The sequence below is a fragment of the Natator depressus genome, chromosome 2 (genome assembly GCF_965152275.1).
Source record: "Natator depressus isolate rNatDep1 chromosome 2, rNatDep2.hap1, whole genome shotgun sequence".
NCBI classification, from domain to species: domain Eukaryota; kingdom Metazoa; phylum Chordata; order Testudines; family Cheloniidae; genus Natator; species Natator depressus.
The window spans coordinates 163019823-163043126 of record NC_134235.1 but is presented as its reverse complement, the minus strand read 5'-3'; the positions used below and the strand labels follow the sequence as shown (position 1 = coordinate 163043126).

At 41.9% G+C, this 23304-nt stretch overlaps 1 protein-coding gene across 5 annotated transcripts in view; it reads left to right on the top strand.

Moving 5' to 3' along the window:
- Positions 1–23304, top strand: part of VWC2 (von Willebrand factor C domain containing 2) — a 113024-nt gene that overhangs the window by 13939 nt on the left and 75781 nt on the right. For all 5 annotated transcript variants that reach the window (XM_074945247.1, XM_074945248.1, XM_074945246.1 and 2 more), the window contains exon 3: positions 1528–1657. In XM_074945247.1, coding sequence (XP_074801348.1) covers positions 1528–1657 — 130 coding nt within the window. The remainder of the gene's footprint in view (positions 1–1527; positions 1658–23304) is intronic.

The window sequence follows — 23304 nt, the reverse complement described above, 5'->3', positions numbered from 1 at the left end:
TTTGTCTGATGAATAAGATCTTAAAAGCAAACCATATATTTTGTACCGGGTTTTTTTTTTTTTTTAACGCCATAGTATATTTTATAGGGAAGAGCACTAGAAGAGGATGGCTAGCTGTGGAAGTCTAACTGAACAAGATTTAAATGTAATGGAGGAGGGCAAGTAGCTAGATATACTGGGAGAGAGATGCTGGTCTGAGCAGAGGGGACAGCATGAAAAGAGGGTCAAGCACATGAGCAAAAAGAGAGGAAGAGGTTAGTGAACGGAGAAATTGGTGGCAGAGCATAGAACATAGGTGTATAGGAGGAGACAAGGGCATTGATGTAGCCGTGTACCGAGATTTGACGGTGAGGAAGAGAAGAGAGAAGCAGGAAATGTGGAGGAATTCAGGCACAAGTAGCTGTGAGTATCCAAGATAACATTGGATGTGACAGGTTGAATAAGAAGTAGGGAAGCAAGGGAGAAGGATATTTCTGTAGTTCAGATGAAGGAGAATACTGACTCAAATGAGAGTTGAGGTAGAGTGGAAGGTCTGGCTTTTGGGGATGTTTTAGTGGAATAAGTAAGAACCTTATCTGAGGGAGGAATCAAAGATGACCACAAAGATGCAAGCTGGAGTGATCCTCTAGTGAGCACAGACTTCGTTAAGATTTCTGGCAATTCCACTTTGAGTTTCAACAGAGATCCAGTGAGAACAGCCTGTCTGACAGTGTGTTGGTGCTTCTGTTTCACTGGAATCTGGAATTACAAACGGCATGGAGAGAAGGAGGCAGAACCTTATCTGGGCACTTCAGAACCTCAAGTTCATTTCTAGAAATAGGAAAACGTTTGGGTGTGGAAGATGTCCAGGTCTTAAACATGGAGGAGGGGAGGGGAGGATGTCACTGGAAACAGTGTTCTATCGCATTTCCTTCTCTGAACTCTGCTGTGTGTACCGGTGCCATTTGGGGTACAGCAGTAGTAATCACACCCTCAACAGAAGGGAGAGACCAGATTTCAAATGTCAAATATTGGTAGCTATAGAAAATACCAGTTGGTTTTCACAGGAAATGTTGAGGGGGGAAAAAAATTCAATTTTTGGTCTGAATTTTCTGTGGAAAATATTGAGGTTTTGGATTTTCATAAAAAGAAAAAAAAACATAAAATGAAAAATTTAGACCTAAAGCCATTTTAAATCAAAATTACTTTTAGTATAATATAAGACCAGCTCTAGACTAACCCCACATCAATCCTTGGAGCCATGGGGAGTGTCTTCCAACTATTACTTAATGGCCTCACTTGACTCTCTTCCTCAGAACCTTTTGCGTTGCTCAATTTGGAGCATGGATTCAGAACAGTGCCTGGGGCTAGTATAGTTTCTGCCCTAAATTGAGACTGCAGCAGCCCTACTTTTGTCTGAATAACTGTAGAAGACAAGATACATATAAAATAGAGGAAAAGACAGTACAGAGGCAAAGAAAGGCATTATGCTGTCTGGGAGAGAATATTGAATGGATGAATTAAAAAATGAATGGATTTGTGTTTCAGGTTTCTCCATGTGAGAAATGCCGTTGCGAAGCCAATGGTGAAGTGCTGTGCACAGTGTCTGCTTGTCCTCAGACTGAATGTGTGGATCCAGTGTACGAGCCAGATCAATGCTGCCCCATCTGCAAAAATGGTAGGTAACTAATGCAACATCCAGATGGTTGGGGTTTTTCTTTCTCAGAGCTACCAGTTGCTCATATTTCTTTGAATGAAATGTGATTGTCCAAGCAAATGTGCAGAAATATAAGAGAGCTCTGTTGTGTTGAAGGGAATGTTTTCCTTGACCTGAGTAGATTTACGATGATCCACAAAGATTTTGCTGCCCGAGAATCATGTGTGGCATCAACACCAGTCTCTGGTTGTGTGTTCTGCATATGGTCATTGTGGATGTGACTTGTGTGCCATTTCAAGTCTAGGCCCTGTGATTCTTCCCAACTGTAATGCCCGGTGGCTGATGTGGGTTAGGCAGCAGTCCTGAGTCCTAGTCAATGATGCATGAGTGGCTGGGTAGCCAGCTGGTCAATCCGTATTGCAGGCAGTCCAGAGCAATGGCCTGAGTTTGCACAGGGGTCAGTAGGTGGCGGATCCAATCCAAGGGGCTGGGTCAGTGTGTTGGGGAGGCAGGATCAGGTGAGACAGCGGGGCAACAAAGTCGGGTCAGTATGAACAGCAAGGCAGTCTAGACAGCAGGTAACGGCCTGTTGCTCAGTCAGCTTCCACTTCCAGTTGGGGCCTTTGTATAGTCCAGGCACCCAGTGAGAATGCTGCCTGTCCATCCAATCGGGGCCTGGGGTGTGGCTGCTGTAGGCCTTTAGCATTGGAGGTGTTGGTCAGGCGCAGCTGTTCAGTGCATCATCTAAGGATGCTGCCTAAGGGTTGGTGGCAATATTGGGGTCCTGATACCAACTTTCCATTATTGAGCAGTTGAACTTACTTTTATTTTACCTTCATATTTCTTCCCTTGCAGAGGGTTTTTTTCTCTTGAGGCAAATCAAATGTACCTTGTTGAGCTCATTTAATTTTCATAACTAAATGAATTAAACTTCCATGTTTGTTTGAATATTCTTTGTAACTAAAGTAGGTAGAAAGTCTCTACTCCCAGCAAGGCTTGCATTAGATCAAAGTCTTGATCTATTTAGAAGAACAAATTATGAGATACTTCAGTTCGCCATTTATAAAAAAAAAAAAAAAACTTCATTATTAATAAAAATGAATACTGCAATATCAAATGAAGCTGTATTTAAAATGAGAAAAACATTTAAAATTATTCAGGTAACTTTGCCGTCCTATGTTATTTCTGTATATAAATATAGGGCCATTACATTAGCTAAAACTAATGAAAACTGTGTAAAAGCTAGATGGAGAGGACTGTATAGAACTCTCTGAAGTGACGTCTACACTGCACGCTTCTCTTTGGCATCGCTAAGAGTACATGGACTGCATGCACCCCTATCCTGGGTATCAATAGCAGTGTCGATGATGAGGCACTGCTTAGGTGCCTAGCGCAAAGATGGATCTGAACCTTGTGGGTATGTACCCTACACGGCTCTCTACTCCCGCAAGCAGTGCCTCCCCTGTCTGTGCTGCTGTTTTAAGCAGTGTGGTGTCACACTGCTGGAGTCTTTCCCTCCGCCCAGAAAGATTCCAGCAGCGGGGAAAGGCTCAAACAGCTCCTTCCTAGGTGTTGACCACTGTCCAAGACAGGATACAGGACCTGAGGGTGTGACACATTGCCCGTCCTATAGGTCCCTGTAGTGTGTTTAGTTTAGGAATGACAGAAGACACACCCATAGGGGTATTTGCTTTCAGTATCTGCTGTGTTGTCTGTAGCTCCTAGCACAGACTGGTTGTGTCAGGGAGGAAGCCTGTCCCAGGGTAAGTCTACACAGCAGCCGGGAGATGTGATTCCAAGCATGGGTAAACATACATGCACTAGCTCTGCTCGATCTAACGCATTAAAAATAGCAGAGTGGCTGCAGCGGCACAGGGGCGATTCAGCATAGTTGCCGGAGAGTTGGGTGGGATTGATCTTGGATAGCTAGCCCAAGCAGCTGCCCGTGCCGCTTAAGCTGCATTGCTATTTTTTAATGCACTAGCATGAGCACAGCCAGCACACACACGTCTGCCCAAGCTGGGAATCCCACTTCCCAGCTGCTGTGTAAATATACTCCTCTGATTTTAGGGTTTGGGTTAGAAGAGCAATATGCTACATACACTTCATCCTTTCCAGTGGATTTCCCAGAAGGCGTTAATGCAGCTCTAAGTAGCAGTAACTCCTACGTGATTATTTATTTTTCCCTCAGACAAAAGGATAGTGCAAAGTGGTGGGTACCTACCAACGATAGCTTGACCGTGAATGAGCCAGGAGGAGGAAGTGGGGCACGGTCTGGCTCTCTGAATGGATTCCCTGAGACCCGCAGGTTTCCTTGCACACCTGGTTAGAGGATTGAACACCCTGCCCCAAGAGAGAAGACCTGTGTACTGTCATAAGCCTCCCTCCCCTTAGAGAGGGTGGTGCTTAGAAAGTGCACATAAGAAACCAGGCTGAGTTTCTAAGTGAGCTATTCTCTTCTGTAATAAAGGGTGATGAAAGCCCTATGATCCTGAACATTGAATATTTTTCTGTAATTGTAACCATATGTGCCTTGTATATTCTAGTGTAGCGGCATCACTGACACATCACTGGCATCACTGACGCAATTTCAGACAAAAATTGCTGGAGATGTTAGACATTAACAGGAGCAATAAGGAACTGAAAATATTTTTCCTTTTTAGGTTTTAGACAAGGAAAAATGCCATTAACAATGACAAAAACAAGATAGTCCCTGAGAGGCTTAGCTTTTCCGGTTCAGTGAAGAAGTTCATAAAGAAGCTCCTCTGTATGGAAATTGGTTTTAAAAATATCAGGCTCCTTGCTGTCAAAGCAGGGATGTAGCTGTTTAGGAGTATGGCACCGACACAGCTTGAAATTGTTCGCCTTCACAGGCAGAAAAGAGATATCAGTGAATGTTTTTAATTAATGTCTGAGCAAACTCATCAGCCAGGAAAGCCTACCCTGCCTCATCAGTCCTATGCAAGCCTGTGATACAAATTCACTGTGTATGTGCATCACAGTATTTCATTGCAAAGTTGCTCACAGTATGATTGTCATCACATCACCTTGCTGACCCAGAAGACCCTAAATGAGCACATGGGGAAGGCCATCTATGCAACCAGGGAGGAGAGAGAAGACCAGCTGAATGTGGAAGCAGCTACTATGGAGTACCCTACAGCCCAGAAGTCCATAAAGGAGCGAGCAGGCTAGTTCCAAAGAATCCACTCCATGGGAGACTTGTGCTCTCATTCCCTGTCCTTGAAGTGAGTACAGGAGGAAAAGATTTAGATTTGGGTTCTGGAAATTTCCTGATCTTTGTGGCAAACTGCAAAATCCAAACTCCAATTTATCTTGGTTTTCCTGGCGCTTAGTGATACACAGCAGTTCCCCAACCTCCCTGGCCAGAGAGCTCACTGTCAGTGCAACAAAAGACCGAGACATACACTTTGCAAATAAGACCGTGTACACAGATATGGGACTAATGAGTGTGGAGAATGATTAGTGAAAGCATGACATACATGGAGATGAGCAAATTCAGGCTGTACTCCTGCAGGAATATGGAACGGGATGGGGAGTCCTGCTATGCTCTAGCACTGTCCTGGCACACTATCAAATGAGACAGGTGGCTTCACATTTGATAAATTTTAACTCTGCACATACGCACCAATACAACTGGTGCATTGAACGTGATGAGAAAAGTGAATGGGAAAATCTAACTAGCTAAGAATAAATGTCTTCTCTTAAGTCTCACTACACCAGTCAAGAAGGAAATCAGGTATTTTGATATCTGGGAACATTTGGATGTAGGTAAATAATAATGCTCTTCCATATGGAACAGAAAAGGTTTAAAGAGCAATCACGGTATGTAAAAATGGCACCTTCTTACTCAAAGGTTCTGCTCCTTTGCATTGAGTTCTAGCTTATTGGTTTGGTGTCCAAAATAAGTTTTTTGCTGCTTTTTGTTTCTGTTAGCCCTACAGAGACGACATGGCTGAGAGAAAGAGCTGTGTTTTTTGTTTTTGTGTGGGTTTTTTTTTCCCTTGTGCATCAACAGAATTAATGCATGGTGGGTGAGATCTTTTATTGGAACAGTTTCTGTTGATGAGAGAAACCAGCCTTCAAGTGACACCAAGCTCTTCCTCAGGTCTGGGAAAGGTACTCCGAGTGTCACCGCTAAATACAAAGTCGAACAGATACTTTAGTATAAGTAGTTACAACTTATTTTAAGGGACCATTCAAGGTAAAGTGGCCCTTAACTCCCTATAGTCATAGCCCAAACGGGACATTAGTGGGTTACAGATTGTTGTAATAAATCATAAATCCACAATTTCTGGTGTCTAGTATGGTTATGAATTTACGCTCCCAGGCTAGTCTTTTGAAAGCGTTGTACAGATTTCCTTTGAGGGTGAGGAGTGATAGGTTAGATATAGAGTAATCACTTTGTGAAAAGAATTAAGGTACTAAGTTCCACTTGCGAGGCGGTCAATAACTCTGGGCGTAATTTGGTCTTGTGAACCTCTAACAAAAATAGTGAAGCAAAAAGAGCAAAAATAGTGAAGCAAAAAGTCCTGTGAGATGGGACTAGACTGCCTGAGCCCAGGGCTGGCAGTTGTGGGGGCAGGAGGAGTAATCCTTGTTTTGTTTTGGCAAACTGAATACATTTTTTTTTCTCTAAATCACTGAGACACTATAAACAGGGAAATTCAGAATACTTTTCAGACAACTTATAGGTAGGGAGTAAAGATTAAATATGGCAAATAAATTGCTTTCGATGAATAATTCAACCAGGTCTAGTTTACACTGATTGGTATGGAAAAATAACACCAGGGAAGTGCAATTTCTTGTGAAAATCCTCTGCAGATTCTTGACCAAGATATTGGACCCATCTCAAAGACTCTATCTCAGATTTTACACAGGACTTTGCACATGCTGGGACAGGACTTGTGGAGTTGTAGGGAAAGCTGAGTTACCACAGAGTCTGGACAGTTTTTGTATATATTATGGTTGCATCTGTGTACACTGTCAAATCAAGCACATTAATTTAAGTGTCTTAGCCATTTGGTAGCTGAGGATAGGGTGTTGTGCAAGCCCATGAGAGAACCAGGCAACTCTTGCCTTCGGATGCAGCCTGCAAGTATGTGAGCTACATCTTCTAATTGGCCACAATGGCAAAGGTGGGAGTGACGGAAGCCTCACTTATGATCATCAGTAGCACATCTAGTCACTCCACATCTGAAGTGATGTGCTTTACCCAAAGATGGTGTGGAAAATCAAAACCAGGGTTCTGGACTGTTGGATCTGTCACAAGATAACCATTGACTGCGTTTGAATCTTGTTCTTGCCACCTGGAGGGGATGTTGAGGTTCCTTAGGGGAATTGTCCAAATGGGATGCCTTGAGCTGAGGTGTCGGCTTGGTGGATTAAACACATCTGTAAGCTGGGGTAGATATAGCCGGTCTTGCACCTTGAGGAGCAGAATCTCCATGGTGACTTGTTGCCTAATATCAGAAGGGTTGATGTTGGTCAGGACTAGCAGCCAGGCTAAGTTAGTTGGTCTCAGGGTACCTGTTATGCTCATGGGTTCATTCAGCTGAGTAGTGACTAGTCCTAGTGTGAAAAGAGTTTGAACTGCATCGGGGGTGTGTGGGGGGTGTGATACTCTGCTACAAAATAGCATAAGGCAAGCCCAGAGTTTCTCAATGTCTGCTCATTGGCTTCCCAGGAAAAACCATCTAGTTTGCTGATCAGACTGTTTCTTCTCTTTCTTTTCAATGAGGTCTTGATAAGATGCTCCTCGAAGTTCAAGGTATGGTCCAGTGTAACACCTAGATACACAGGCTTTGGGTTGTGGCCCAGTCTGTGGCTATTCAGGAAGTGGGGGATCTGTTTGTTGGCCTTTGTATAGCATAGATGGAAACTTTTTTTTTTTTTTTTTTTTTTTTAAATAAGGTTTAAGTATCCATCTTTTGCAACAGCGAGCCTCTCTTTCATGTCAGCATTCAGGACTTCTTCTAGATGTCTGAAACCCTAGTCCTGTACTGTCAGACAGATGATGTCTGCATAGATAAAATGCTTGGCAGTGGTGTTGGGAAGGTCACTTGTGAAGAGGTTGTGAAGTGTTGGTGCTAGAATTGAGCCCTCGGGTAACCTGTTATGCTCCTGGAGGCTCCAAGTGGGTGGGGTGTGTGGGGGGGTGGGGGTGGGCAGGGGTTGTTTTTGTTTTGGTCTGAATGAAACTTGGAACCAGCAGCCTGTCAGCAATAGTTCCACAGCCATGATAACCCACCTGAGTAGGGCCAATGACGGTTTGTAAAGTAGGCCCGTTTGCCAGGCTGTGTCATAGGCAGCAGTAAGATCTAGCAGTTACTCCTGTCTTCCTCCTGGTATGGAAGCCATTCTCAATATAGTTGTTGAGAGCCAGCACTTGATCACAGGGAGTGCAATTCCGTCTGAAACCTGCTAGATAGACACTCGGGAATGTTGTCAACAGTAGGGGCAGTTCTGTGAAGGTTAAGACTTTCAGGTAATTTGTGTACACAGCTTAGCAAAGAGAAAATCTGTAATCTTTCTCAGGTTTTGGCAAGGGTATTACTCTTGCGCTGTGCCAAACCTTAAACCTTAAGTATTTTATCCTCCTGGGTAACTTCTTCAGGAGTTTGGGGAAGGTATTGTCAAGTTCACAGGCTTTACCTATTTTCATAGAATCCTAGAATATCAGGGTTGGAAAGGACCTCAGGAGGTCATCTAGTTCAACTCCCTGCTCAAAGCAAGACCAATCCCCAATTTTTGCCCCAGATCCCTAAATGGCCCCCTCAAGGATTGAGCTCACAACCTTGGGTTTAGCAGCCCAATGCTCAAACCACTGAGCTATCCCTACTGCCCCCAATTTTCATTGTTTTGATCACCCTTTCTGTTTCCTCTGCAGTGAAAGGCTGGAAGTCTTATTTGATTTCAGGTACACACTGTTTTTATTGCTGCCATTTTGTCTTCCCTGTCCTTCGAACTTTTTTGAAGGAGAGGTTGCTTTGCAATATTTATCAGGTGGGCAGCAATGCTGTTTGGAGAGAATGGGTAATGGCGCTTTGGTGGAAGCTTCTGAGCAGCACCAAGTTTTCAGATTTGTGCCCAGACTTTGCAGCTGGATCTTGACATGTTTAGTTGTGCAGTGGCCTGCTCTCATCTTTTTCTTCTAGAAGCATACAAGCTGTTTAAAAGCTGTCCGGATTGCCACTTTCTTCATATTGCTTGAGGAGTTCTACATGCTACATTCCCTGGATAGATGAGGAGCTCTTATAATAGCCTATTGGAATTGACTCCATGGCAGCTTTATAAATGGCTTTTTTGTACTTCATGTGAACTTCCTCAGTAGAGATGGTGTGTGGGATACAAGCAGTCAATGAACTGTGTAAAGGCTAGGTCAGTTTGCTTTCCGATTGTTCCAGCGAGGGTTTTTATTGGAGCTCACAATAGGTATGGTTACCTCATCTTTGGTGAGGATCAGAGGATGTTGTCTACAAGAGAAGTTTTTCAATACACTGGTTATAGCTTGAAGAGGATAATTGCCGTGCTGATGGAGGTCAGGAGAGTAGTCTTTCTTTCCAAATGAAAAGTACCCCCATTGTTTTGGGTCATGGGTGAGATGAAGATAATGAAGTGAGAACCAGTCCAAAAGATCAACTCCATTTTCATCTGACCCGCTGTATCCCCAGCGGGGATATGGTGTGGTGGCTATTAAAATTTCCAACATAGATGGCAGGGTGTTGAAGCTTTGGGAGAATATTTGGGTTAGGCCAGGATTGGGTATGGGGCTTGTACATATTTGCCACTCTGAAATAATCAAATCTCACAATATCCTAGAGGTCTGAATGAGGTGGGAGTGGTTCCGTACCAGTAAGATCTGCTCTAACATAGGTAGTGTGTGCATATTTGCTATGCAGAGAGTAACTTGAAAGATCATAATATTTGATGTTAAAGCAGCTGGTAGAAAGGAGGTCAATATGTACATCTGTGCTTTCAGGAGAATCTGCAGTGTTTGGAAGGTAGGGACTGGAAGAAGGGAGCATTTAGCATCTGGGACCTTCAGCGCTCATCATGGTTAAGATCCCTGACATTGCTTGAGAGACCATGCTGGCCAAGATCTGAAAGATTTGCAGCTTTGGCTATAGGGTATACAACAAGAATGTAGCTGCACAGTACCCCCAAAGGTTCAATACAATTGATGATTACTATAATGCCAAGTTTTATTGGATTAATTAAAGAAGACTGGGACACTTCAGGCAGCTGATAAATTAGTCTGCCTACACTAGAGTATAAAGACCTGATTCTTTATCTCATTTCATGTTTACACTGGCGTAACTCAATTGACTTCAGTGGAATTAATCCTTATTTCTGGCAGTGCAAGTTAGATCAGAAGCGTGTCTGTCAGATTCTGGAATACATTTCATCCACTTAAAAAACCAGAATAACGAGCATAAGATTCCTTTCTCACTCGAAAAAGGATGGGCATTTGTTACTACTTGTGGTTTGGTTGGTTTTTTGGTGTTTCGATGTTGCAAAGTGAATTATCTTTCATCATTGAATTATCTTGGTTGTCTTTTTCACTTTTATTGTTAATGCAAGACTCTAGTAGGCATCTCCATAAATGTGGCTCTCACTGGAAAGGTTGCTACTCCAATTAAGTTAATGGAGAGCCTAGTGTCTGTGTCGGTAGGACTTCAATTAAATCAGTGCCCCAAATGGAGGCAGTGGAAAAAAACGATAAGTTGTAAGATCCAAAGACATTTCTTTCTAAGGCTCCACAGAGATTTTCTTCCTTACTATAGCTAAGGCAGCATCCAAAACAAAATGCAGTTAATACCTGTCTCCTAGCTCTCAGCCGGCAGATAGCTGATGGAGGCTGGCAGCTCTGTTACCTCCTGCATCAGCAATCCTCTCCATAGCGTGAGGGAGGAGTGAGGGCATGACCTAGCAGAGCAGATCTCTACGTGTCCTGTCCTTCATAAGGTCTCTTAAGGAACTTATGCCAGTGTATTTATAGTCTACACTACATTATATTTATTTACAGAGAAATTGATTGGCAAACTTTAAAAGAATCAGTTTGGATAAGGACCACAGAGTTTGGAAACTTATCCAGAACTTAGCCAAATTATCCAATCACTTTGGGCTCAAATGCATTACAGGGATGAAGAAAGTTAAATTTTTGACACTGGGAAGCCAAATTGATTTCAGTGGGGGTTCTGCTGTGGATAGACAGTGGTATATGGCCCTAAGGATATAACATCTTGTCTTTCTGTTCATGCGTACAAGGACAATTGGAACAGCTACAGTAATGCTTAATGTTTAAAGTGAAACTTTTATAGTTGAATGGGAGGAGGGGAATATAAAATATTCTATTAAAACATAAAAAGCAGTTTCCTCACAGGTTTTCCAGAATTGGCTTTGCCGTATTTTCTTATTAGTTAGTTCTGCCCAGACTAAGTTTCCCCCTCCTCCCACCCCCTCCCCCCACCAAACAAACTATTTTCTGTTTCTATTTGATACTGCAGTGAAGTCATAAGGCTTATTCTGCAACATTGCAATAATTTCTATGGCAACTTCCTCCTTTACAAACAGAGCCCTATGACTTCACAGTGGGCTTAAACAGAAAAAGATGCTGGAATGTGAGAGAGACCTTATTTCAACATGTCACTTGAATAGCAGCAAGAGGAATAGAGAATTATGTGGTGAACTGGCTAGTATGTATGCGAACCACTACCATCTACTGGGTGGAATCAGAACTGCCCTACTGTGTGTTACACAACCTATATTGATAATAGATATTGTAGTTTATCGTTTGAAGTAGAAAGACTTGAATTTTATCCCTGTTACTGCTCTGAGGCACCAAATGACCCAGTGCACACTCAAGTGTCAGTGTTGATGTTCTTGATGATATTAATTATAAAGTAAATTACTTACTCAGCCTTCAGCTGTAGTTGCATGCCTCCCAGACTACCCAGCCATGGGGGCTGCTCCCAATTCAGACAGGGACATACCTGTGTGCAAACAGCCATATAATGTTGTAATAGGAAATAAATTGCTGCTTAGTTTTTCCCTGTCAACTCCACATTTTCCATGGAGATGGAGAAGGTTGTTTTTTTTGTTGTTTTTTTGTTTTACCTTCTATGTGATGGGCAAACCTTTTTAAAAGGTACATAACTTTGTTAAAAATATGAATATTGAGAATGGTGGTTTACCTGTACTGTTAAAAAAAAATGTTTTTCGCTAATGTAACTCTTCTCACTTTACTGTTTGCGGATTTCCCAGTTCTCTGAATGAGCACCAAACGGTTGGACTGATATAGCATGTGAAGTACACAGAGCCCTGCTCTGACACATCTGATGAAGCCCGTCAAAGCAGGATTTCTCTGCTGCAACAGTAACAAGGCCACAGAAGGGGTGGGGGAGGTGTGAGTGAATTATGCCTGGTTGGGCATGTTACTTTTTTTTAAGTCGCAATCTTTTTTAATGTATCTTACCTGTAATAACACACTCCCTGTCCGTTCCTATTGCTTAAGTGGTGCATCATGGGAACTTCCTTACCCTCTCTGACATCAGACTCTTGTATTAGGAGACAGGTGATATTCCTGCCCAGCTGTACAGCCACCACCAGTTGGAGACTCAATTGCTTGCTTATTTGAAAAACTATGACTTCATATTAAATCTACTCCTCGTACATGGTTGTAAGCACTCCTCACCTTGTGAACTTTTGATTGCTGCCCTCGGTATAATCTTCTGTGCAGCTATCATTTTATTTTTAAAATTTGTATTTTTAAAGCAATTCCTTAGCTTTATGTGCACCATTATCAAAATGAAGAATTTCCAAGGAAGTAGGGCTTTGCTTAGTTTTCCGAACATTAAAAAACAAAGTCCAAATACTGTGAAGATCATGCTTTCGAGTAGGAAAACATGTGTGCCCAACTTTTTGCAGTACAGGGCTATTTAAACTCGCAGCTCAGTGATGTTTCTCCACCCAAAAACATCACTCTCTCTTCCAAACATTCCATATTTTAGCGGACTGTTCAGCTCTTTATTTGCTCTATGTTAGTAACCCCTGGACTGTGGTTGGTTTTTGTGGTCTCTGAAATGATATGCACAAATCCAGTTTGCCTGTTAATTTTATGGTTGAGCAATATTGTGCTGCTTCTTCTTGGGGAACTTTGCCACTGCAAACCAAATAGTGTGTGGTTTTGTTTTGTTTTTTAAACAGTGGTAACTGACCACTTCCCACCCTCTTTTTGCATCCTGCATAGAAAGTCATTCTACCCAAATGTAGGTTTCATTTCCAAGGAGATTGATCAATGAGGGCAGCAGCAAAAAGGCAGTGTAAACCAAGTTGTGTCGGACAGCGTTTTATTTGAGAAATGCTTGTGAATCAAAACTCTGGATCCAAGCACCTCTGAATTTGAGGGAAGGATCAAAATTCCAGATTGGATCCAGATCCCAGTTCTGGGCCAGATTGAGAGATCCTCTCTCATAATATGTTGTCTCACTCCAGAGTAACTCAATTGACTTCACTGGCACTGCTTACAATTATAAGGCACTGTTCATTGTGAGTAAAGGTTTCACAAATGTGTCCCAAGTGGTCCCTCTTTTTATGATCGTATAAACCAAAATCCTGGATCTAAATACCTCTGGAGATTTAAGTGTTCAAATGGAGAGCATCTTGGAAAGAGATTAAATGTGGTGCCCTTGGGGATCTTGTACTACTATTGGGTCTAGCTAAACCTATAACAGAAGGAGATTCTTAAGCAAAGTAAGCAGTCATGAGATAATAGAGAAGGTCCTTTCATGGATCAGTAACTGGTTGAAAGATAGGAAACAAAGGGTAGGAATAAATGGTCAGTTTCACAATGGAAAGAGGTAAATAGTGGGCTTCCCCAAAGATCTGTGCTGGGACCTTGTGCTGTTCAACATATTCATAAATGATCAGGAAAAGGGGGTAAATTGTGAGGTGACACAGTTCTCAGATGATACAATACTACTCAAGATAGTTGGACTCAAGTCCAAAGCTGACTATGGAGAGTTACAAAGGGCTCTCACAAACCTGGGTGACTAGGCAACAAAATGGCAAATGAAATTAATTGTTAATAAATGCAAAGTAATGCACATTGGAGAAAATAATCCCAACTGGACATACAAAATAATGTGGTCTAAATTACCTGTTACCACTCAAAAAAGAGATCTTGGGGTCATTGTGGATAGTCCTTTCAAAATATCTGGTCAATATGCAGCAACAGTCAAAGCTAACAATGTTAGAAACCACTAGGAAAGGGATAGATAATAAGACAGGAAAATATTATAATGCCACTATTTTAAACCCATGGTTCTCCCACAACTTGAATACTGCATGCAGTTGTGGTTGCACCATCTCAAAAATATATATTAGAACTGGAAAAAGTATGGAGAAGGGCAATGAATATGATCAGGGGGTATGGAACAACTTCCATATGACAAGAGATTAAAAAGACCAGGACTGTTGAGCTTGGAACAGACAAAAGGTGGGATGTGAGAGAGGTCTATAAAGTAACGAATGAATGAAAGGTGTGGAGAAAGTGAATAGGGAAGTATTATTTACTTGGTCATATAACACAAAAGCCAAGGGCCACCCAATGAAATCAATAGGAAGCAAGTTTAAAACAAACATAAGGAAGTACTTGTTAGCCTATGGAACTCCTTGCCAGGTGAAGTTGTGAAGGCCAAAAGTGTAACTGGGTTCAGAAAAGAATTAGATAAGTTTATGAAGGATATGTTGATCAGTGGCTATTAGCTAAGATGGTCTGGGATGCACACACTAAACCTCTGTGACTGATTAATTTAAAATAATGTTGTATTCAGCAAGACAGCTGACTTGCCCTTACTACCAAGTTTTTGCAAATAAATCTGACAAACTTCAGGATATGTCAAAAAACCTGTGATTGACATTTTTTATTTCCAAGTTTAGTGCTTTTAATTAGGTATCTTCTGCAAGTCCAGTCTTCACCATCTGGCATGCAGTGGAAAACATGCTCCATTTTCTTTAGAAAGAAATTGCAGAAGAAGCAAATGACATCTGAAAAAATGGCTCATTTGGGTCCAGGTATTTGGCTGGAAGGGGGTGAGCAGGGTGGGGGAAGGAAGAGAGGAGGGAGACAGTGGGAAGAGGACAGGGCCTCAGCAGAGTGGGGTGGGGCCAGGGCAGAGCAGGAGTGGAGTATGGGTGGGGCCACAGGCAGAAGAAGTGGACTGGGGAGCTAGCCTCCCCAAGCAGCAGCTTCACCCACTGCCCATGACAGCAAGTAAGAGCGTATCAGCTCCCACACACTCAGTGCACACTGTAGCCTCCTTAGGCAGGGACTGTATTCACAGAGCCGAATGCACCAGCACCGTGTATTCTGTGTGAGGGAGAAGGTACGGGGGTCTCTGTGGGGAACTGTGACTCTCCACCACTGTGAGGCGGGCCAGGCAGCTCAGTATCCTTTGCTGCCTTGTCTCTCTTCCCACCCCTGCTCCCCGCCCCCGGCTGTGAGCCCTGATTGCCGTCGGGCATACGGGCACCAGTTTAATACTGTTTAGGGCTCCATAAACCCTGAGGACAGCCCTGCACATTTTTGACAGAGGGTGGTTCACCATTGGAACAGTTTACCAAGAGTCATGGTGGATTCTCCATCACTGACAATTTTTAAATAAAGATTGGATGGTTTTTTTTTTTTTGGGGGGGGGGGGCAAAGTTTTAGAAATTATTTTGGAGAAGGTCTATGGCCTGTATTATGTAGGAGGTCAAATTAGATGATCACAATGGTCCCTTCTGGCTTTGGAAACGTAATCTATAAAGTCAAGGGAGGATTCAATGAAAATGAAAGGTAACCTACATAATACTGTCTTTAATGCAGCTTGTAATTAGCCTGTGTAAAACGCACACATTATTGATTCACAGCATTTACTTAGATTGTGGGGGAAAAAAGAGACCTTTGATATGAATGGTAAAAGTACCCCCAGTTACACTAAGGTGAATATATCTGAGGGATATCAACCCTCATGCTACAGAGACTGGAGGCAGGAAGAAACTTCTCCCATTAGCGTGGTGTTTCATGACTGTCCCTTATGATGGAAGGGAAAGTCATGATTTATTTATTTTTAACCCATGGAATCAAACTTCAGATTTTCAGGCTTTCTACATTTTGTTTTCTTCTTAAATTGCATTGTGGGTTTGTTTGTTTGTTTGTTTGTTAAAGGCAATTTTCAGAAATGTGATTGACATTTCTGGGCTACCTTAATTCCAGCCCAATCAAATTTTTGCTTGGGAAAAAATGTCATTTGTTACTAATGGTTATTAGTGAATCTTGGCTTTAATATAGTGCTTTTTCCCACACATGCATTTCATAATCATTCTGATGTGTCATGGAACACAAAGTACATTCTAAAAAGAGGCCTTCAAGGCATTCAGACCAGGCAGATGGTGGAGAAAATAGCTAATGAGAATGTCTTTGACATGTTCTCCTTTCAGGGATCCTATCAAGCTTTACTGAAATGACCTAAAGGCAGGTCAGCTGTGAATTGCTGTATAATCACTATGCGCACAGCCTAACTTGGCCGTTTATGAGTGATGGGGTCTCCCTACATATAGCACTTCAGTATTTAAAATGATCAGCAGAAGGGTAAATTAAAGAGGTCTAAAGACCAAATAAAGTGTGCAATGTGTGCAGTTACTGCTTCTCTGTGTGAGAGAGAAACGTGCAGCCCCAAGAGGGAAAACAAATTATTTTCCAGTAATGGCAGTTTGCTAGCTTAAGATATTCTTCATGAACTGATTTAGACAGGGGTCTGGCAGCATTATTAACATACGGGAATGACGATTTACTTAATACTAATGCTTAGGTTCCAGCTAGATTGGGCTTGATGTCAAACACAAACTCCTAAGCATTTCTGTGTTTAGTACTGAGATTATAAATACAGCAGAAATTTCTTGGAAAAATCTCTTTGCTGAAAGTTTCCAGCAGAGCCTGGTGGTATTAAAATGCTATTCTCATGTCAAGGCTTGGCAGCCCAAATATTAGATCTGCTGGTTGTGATTTGGTTTGTGAGTGTGTCTGAGCAAGCCATGATGTCCTTGTTTTGTTGTGAGCTGGCAGGGAGATGAAATGTATAACCCTTATGCCAAATGCTTCAGAGAACAAGTTTTTTGTATATTTCAAAACCCTGCCTACTCACAAGTAGAGTAGGATAGTGGGACTTGCATATACGTGTGGTAATGAGAAAACAGCACCTTGGCAGATCATTCAACAGAGGAGGATTCTGTCAATGTTGCCCCTTCTATTTTGAGGGGGTGATGCGTTTTGCCAGGATCAGGAGGAAGAATTTTTTTTAGAATTCACATCATTATAATCGTTCTCTAGTTGGGGGGAGGGTTTGGAGAGAGGTCCCAAGATCAATTCCTGACTCTTGTGTCTTGATGTTCAGAGGGGTCCCCAATTTTTCCTCGATGATTTAATCCCCCAACCCCACCCCTCCCAGATGGCAATAGCATGAGACCCCTTTCCTTCCCAGAGAAGCAGAGGCAGCAGCATGGAACCTCCTTCTTCTCCCTAGGAGTGGCAGTAGGGGGCCTTTTCCATACTCTGAGAGGGAACAGGTGGCAGGCAGGAGATGGAAGGCACTCTTCCCCCCCCCCCCCGACTTACCACCTTTAGCTATGGTATATTTGCTTGGGTGGATGGACCCAGCCACACAGCACCCTTCTCTTCCTGCGACACTCGAGTCTTTCGTTGGAGTGGTGTTATGGGGTGCCCCGAGCAGCAGGTCTTGGTGTTAACAATCCATAGAGATGAATGGGGCAGTTCACTCCTCTCAGAGCAATTGTTTTAGGCTGTCTACAGACCTCACTGCATCAGTTGTGTTTGGTTTGTATTTTCAAGTATTTTTTCCCACAGTTATGAGGGCCAAAGATTTATTGCTGTGATGTGTGTTTTTAATGACACCTGAAATTCTGATTTAATCATGGTTCCAAGAGCCTATGTATAGGCCTATAGTGCCACGATAAGTAATATAGAATTGCTTTCAAATTCATCTTTAATTGCATACTCCTTGAAGTGGGCATGAATTTATGGAGCAGTTAAAGGTGCAAACTTCAGAGAAAAATCTTACCAATTGTAACCGTAGAGAGATGCATTCCTAGTAGTGTTGAATCCAGCAGCACCTCCAAAAGAAAATTCCTACCTCCCGGCACTAGAGGTCAGCATTAAGATAATTTTACATTTGCCTTTAGGCCAAAACTCTTTCCAATCCACGTTCGATTTCCTGTAGCATACCTATCTGTTCTATACTGTGCCTTTGGCACCTGAATGGGTGGTGCATCAGTAGTGGCTTTGCGTGTGGCCCGAGTGCACAATAGGTGTATGAAAGTGATAGTGTGCCGCGAGTGGAGCTATCCTGTGAGTTCTTCTTTCAGGAATCCGAGCTTCACGTCACGAAAGGAATAACATGTAAAACCTTTAGTTCTGTTAATTCCGTTTTTAAGAAGTGTTCTGTTGTTGGCCTTCTTGCTGTGAAATGTGCTGTATTTGTTAAAATATTCAGTATCTTATCAGCAAGTAGTGACATCACTGCTAAGAAATAGTACAAGAAAAGGAACAGGGTGTATGTAAGAAAAGAGTAAAAGAAATCTTATTTTTATATATAAATATATATATATTTTTTTTTAGAGTTGCGTCCATATAAACTGTGTTAAACACCAGGTTAAATCTCTCCTACACTAGTATAATTCCCTTGAGTTTTGGTGGAGTGATTGTTGAGTTTGCCCCAGTGTAAGCGATAGGCAAACCAGGTCCATTAATTCTTCTTTTAAAAAAAAAAATCCTGATCATTTTTAATTTGTAAATTGAATCAGCTGTCAGTGATAGATCAAACTGAACTGCTGTTAAAATCAGCAGCAGCAAGGGGGGGTGCTGTCACTTAAAGCTTAGGAGGCCATGTGCACGTAGAGTCTGAGCAAAGCCAATGGAAGACCTGAAGATTCTGATTACTTATCCTGGCTGAGCCTCTGACTTTGAATCTAACCTTGGGCAGATCACTTCACTGTCTTGTGCTCCCCCCCACGCCCCCATAAGGACTGGATAAGAGCTGAAGCTTGCTGGCCACCAGCTGCTGAATCTGAGTTGAACGTAACTGAGAGAATCTATTTTTTTAATTAAATCCATTAACATCTAGCTCTCATTTTTAATGGATACACCTTTGTCTGTTTTTTGCCAGTAGAAAGCTGATACTTTATATATAGAAATAAACTTCTTACTGCTTCAGGTAAGAGACAAACCAACTAATGCATTCGTTCCTTTAGGACTCTATACCCCTTTCCACTGCATGCTAGAGAGGGTAGCAGAAGAATGAATTGTGATGAGAATACCTGGAAAGTGATGGAATGGAAAAATGGTGGCTTGCTCTATACAAGCGCTCTTCTCCCCTCCCCCTCCCCCCCCCATCAGTATGGTACAGGCCTGTTCTTCCATGTCTGGGAAGGAGGAGTGGAACATGGGCAGGAGGTGGTTTACATGGCATGCTCCCTTTATCTACTGTCAATACTTCCATCTGAAAGTGAAATAACTTATCTCCTACCCTCTCAGGAGGTACAAGGGTATAGGTGTAAGAGGCAACCGGTATTAACAATGTTCCTGAGGGACTAACACAGGGGTAGGGTTGGAATTGGCTTTGGCTTTGGCTTTGTGTGGCCTGGAGGCTATACCGTGGGGTCTTATCTAGATTGGGAAAAGAAGTTGCAGTTCCAAGTTTGTGTAGAAAGAGGTTAATAGCATTTAATATGAGTTTCCAGGCTATGGTCAACCCTAAGCTCCCCTCTGCCATCATTGTAGAAAGAGATTCACATGTGAAAGTCATGGTTGTCATTATGTCAGTCTCAATCGCTTCTCCAGTCTAGATGGGAGTTTGAGAATCCCTCCCTGTGGTGAACACGTGGCAAAATGTGGCAGAGTTTCCTGAGTCCTCTTTCCCCGCCCACAGGTTTATAAAATATATCAATTGGAATATAAATATTGTACTTGCATTTCAGTGAATAGTAAATAAAGCAGTATAAACAAGTAATTGTATGAAATTTTAGTTTGTACTGACTTCACTAGTGCTTTTTACGTAGCCTGTTGTAAAACTAGGCAAATATCTAGATGAGTTGATGTACCACCTGGCAGACTTCTGCATACCCCTGGTTGAGAACCACTACCCTAATGTGTGTTAATGTATTCCTGAAACAGTGGTATATTAACATGCACTAGGAAACTCTTATTGCATGCCAGTAGGTTCATGTGGGCCAGTTAGTGCATGACACACTAGTGCTTACTAGAATTTACACCCTTCCGGTGCAGACTAATGCACTGTATAGACAAGCTGTTAGACTATGTAAGTCTTATTGAAAGTCAGTGGGACAGAAAGTCTCTCGAGCTTGTCATATTTGAAAATGTGACTGAGGTGCTTTTGAAAATTTCCCTGTAATCTGCTAAGTAATATGGTTAAATAGTTATAATTAAACTGTCTTGTTTGTAGCAGTCACTTGTGTAACAAAAGACACGCCTCATAGGTTTTTCACAATATATAATAGTGTGGTGAAATTCTGGCCCCATTGATTTCAGACAAAGGAGCAGGATTCCTCTATGCATTTATAAAATCTGTCCCTATGCAAGTCCAGTGAAAGGTGTTTTTTTTTCTCTAGTGACTTGAAACTACCAGTGAAATCATAGAGTTTTCAACGTTTTTTATTGTTAAAAAAAGGATATTTATTTGATTTTTCTTAAACTTCATATGACAAACTTAACATTCATTAAAATGTATGCCACAATTTTCCTTTTTATGAGTGAAATGACTCTTGCATTTTGTGCCATGACAAAGTCATGACTTCCTCAATTTTTTGCCATGACACGCCAGCCTTCGTGATAATTAGAGGGACTACATTAGCATAAATACATATGCTTCAGTCATTTGAAGCTTTTTCAGAGAAAAGCAGTGAAGTGAATTCACAGCATTGCACTCTTAATGCTGTTTTCAGCAAGGGTAAAACAAGGTTATAAACTGCTGGGAACACCTGGACCCCATCTCCGATCCCTCCTTTCCTCCCCGAGATGCAAACATGGAATCTCAACTGCCTGGGTTTATACAGATGGTTTTCATGGGCTTTTTGGAAGGTTAGGAATGTGGCACAGAGTTGTCCCGTCATCTTTACCCCCCTCCTCCCATTTTTAGGGTATTTCCATCACACATTCTTCCTATTTATTCTCCTCTATATCTCCAAGCATGGGTCTTAAACTACTACTATGTTAGTTGGTTCAGCTCTTCATTTATTTCCGTAAGATGTTTCTTATGCTCTTATAGTAACCATAACAGCTGGAATTTTCAAGACCCTAAGGGACTTAGGGACCAAAATTCTAGCACATAACTAACTAGCCATGTGACTCTTAAGTACTGATATGGCCCCTGTAATAAATAAAGAGGGGGACAGCACCCTTTGATGGACAGCCAGCCAGCCAGTTAGCTGTAAAATCCCTCTTTGTAGCTGTTCTTTACTTGCTTTACCTGTAAAGGGTTTAAAAAGTCTCACAGGTAAAGGGGGGGGGGGGGGAAGTGGGTACCTGACCAAAAGAGCCAATGGGAAGGCAGAACTTTTTAAAATTGGGAAAGAAACTTTCCCTTTGTCTCTCTGGGCTGAAGGGACAGGGCAGCCATGCTATCAGCAGCTAAGCCAGGTATGATTATAAGTCATCGGATCATGCCTAGAACTACTTATCTGAACTCCAATGTGTAAGTAGATCAGAATGTTAACTAGATGCAATTAGGGTTATTTCTATTATTTCTTATTGACTTGCGGACTCCTCTGTGCTAGCCACAGATGCTTTTGTTCGCTTGTAACCTTTAAGTGGAACTCCCAAGAAAGCGGTTTTGGAATTGCTCTTTTAAAATCTAGCAAAAGCCTAAGTTCCAGATGAAGTATTTTCTTTCTTTCTTTTTTTAATAAAACTTACCTTTTTTAAGAACAGGATTGGATTTTTGGTGTCCTAAGAGGTTTGTGCATGTTGTTTGATTAGCTGGTAGCCACAGCTAATTTCCTTTGTTTCCTTTTTCATCTCTTCCCCGGAGGGGGTGTGAAAAGGCTTGAGGGCACCCCTCAGGGAGGAATTCCCAAGTGCTCCTTCCTAGGTTCAAAGGGGGTTTTGTTGCATTTGGGTAGTGGCAGCCTTTACCAAGCCAAGGTCAGAGAAAAGCTGTAACCTTGGGAGTTTAATACAAGCCTGGAGTGGCCAGTATTTTTTAAAATTCTTGCGGGCCTCACTTCTGCACTCAGAGTGACGGAGTTGGGATTCAGCCTTGACAGCCCCCATTACCACAGTATCTGAGCATCTCAAAATCTTTAATGTATTTATCCTTCCAACCACCCTGTGAGGGAAGGAAGTACTATTAGCCCCACTTTAGAGATGAGGCACAGAGAGACTAAGCGATTTTCCCAAGGTCACACAGGAAGTCTGTGGTGAAACAGGGTCACGAACCTGGCCCTCAAGTCCCAGGCCAGCACCCTAGCCACTACTAGACTATCCTTCCCTAGTAGACTTTTTGAAAATCCCAGCCAGCATAAATATGGAAGAAAAATAGTGAAGCTGTATAAACTATTCCCTGTGGGGCTCTGTGAGAAACTAAAATCCCCTGAGACATCATTATTAATTGAAACTATTCAGACATATGTAGTAATATGATATATATTTTAAGCAGTCCATTTCTATGCTGGTTAATCCTATTTCACGGAGCTTTGAAAAGAACATACTGTAATATGATTCTCTCCTCCTTTAAATGCCGAAGATGAATCTATAAATTCAGCTGAAGCAACATGTCCTTTATCTGTTGCTGAGCTTTCTTTAGTGGCTCTTGACAAAACAGTGCTATGTAAAAGGTGACAGTCACACAGATAAAAATCCAATTTTCTTTGTTTAACCAAAAAAGGGTACATGGTCTATATATTTTTTTTCCTATGAGCTTTGAGACTGCTGGCAAGATTGAGATAGGTCTTTAGCTAGAATCAGTCACTGGCCATTTTCCAGAAAGAAAAATATCTATCAAAAGCACTGACATCACAAATCTATGTTAAAAATGATAAATCTTACAATACACCAAATCTAAAAAAGGAAAACAAAAACTTCATTGTCTTATTTTGGTAGGGTGATGTTTTATAGATGTTAAAGTGAAATAACGGGGGAATCTAAGGAAGATGCACCTATTTTGTTTTTTAGTCTGAAAAAGATTTGAGAAATTAAAGTAACCTCATAGTGCAGATTCAGACTGTGCTACAACTTTAATCCCGTTGGCAGTGGTGTAGGTGTATTTGTGTACACATTAGGGGGTCAATAAACGCTGTTCTGCAGCTTGAATGAATAGAGGTGAGTGTGTGGTCTTGCTTTCTCTTACATAATTATATACAGAAGCTGGGAATGGGCAAAGGGGGATCAATCACTTGATGATTACCTGCTCTGTTCATTCCCTCTGGGGCATCTGGCATTGTCACTGTTGGAAGACAGGATACTGGGCTAGATGGACCTTTGGTCTGACCCAGGATGGCCGTTATTATGTTCTTAAGTACACACATACTCACCAATAATATCTAGACTTGTCGTGTGTGTGTGTGTCCATATGTAA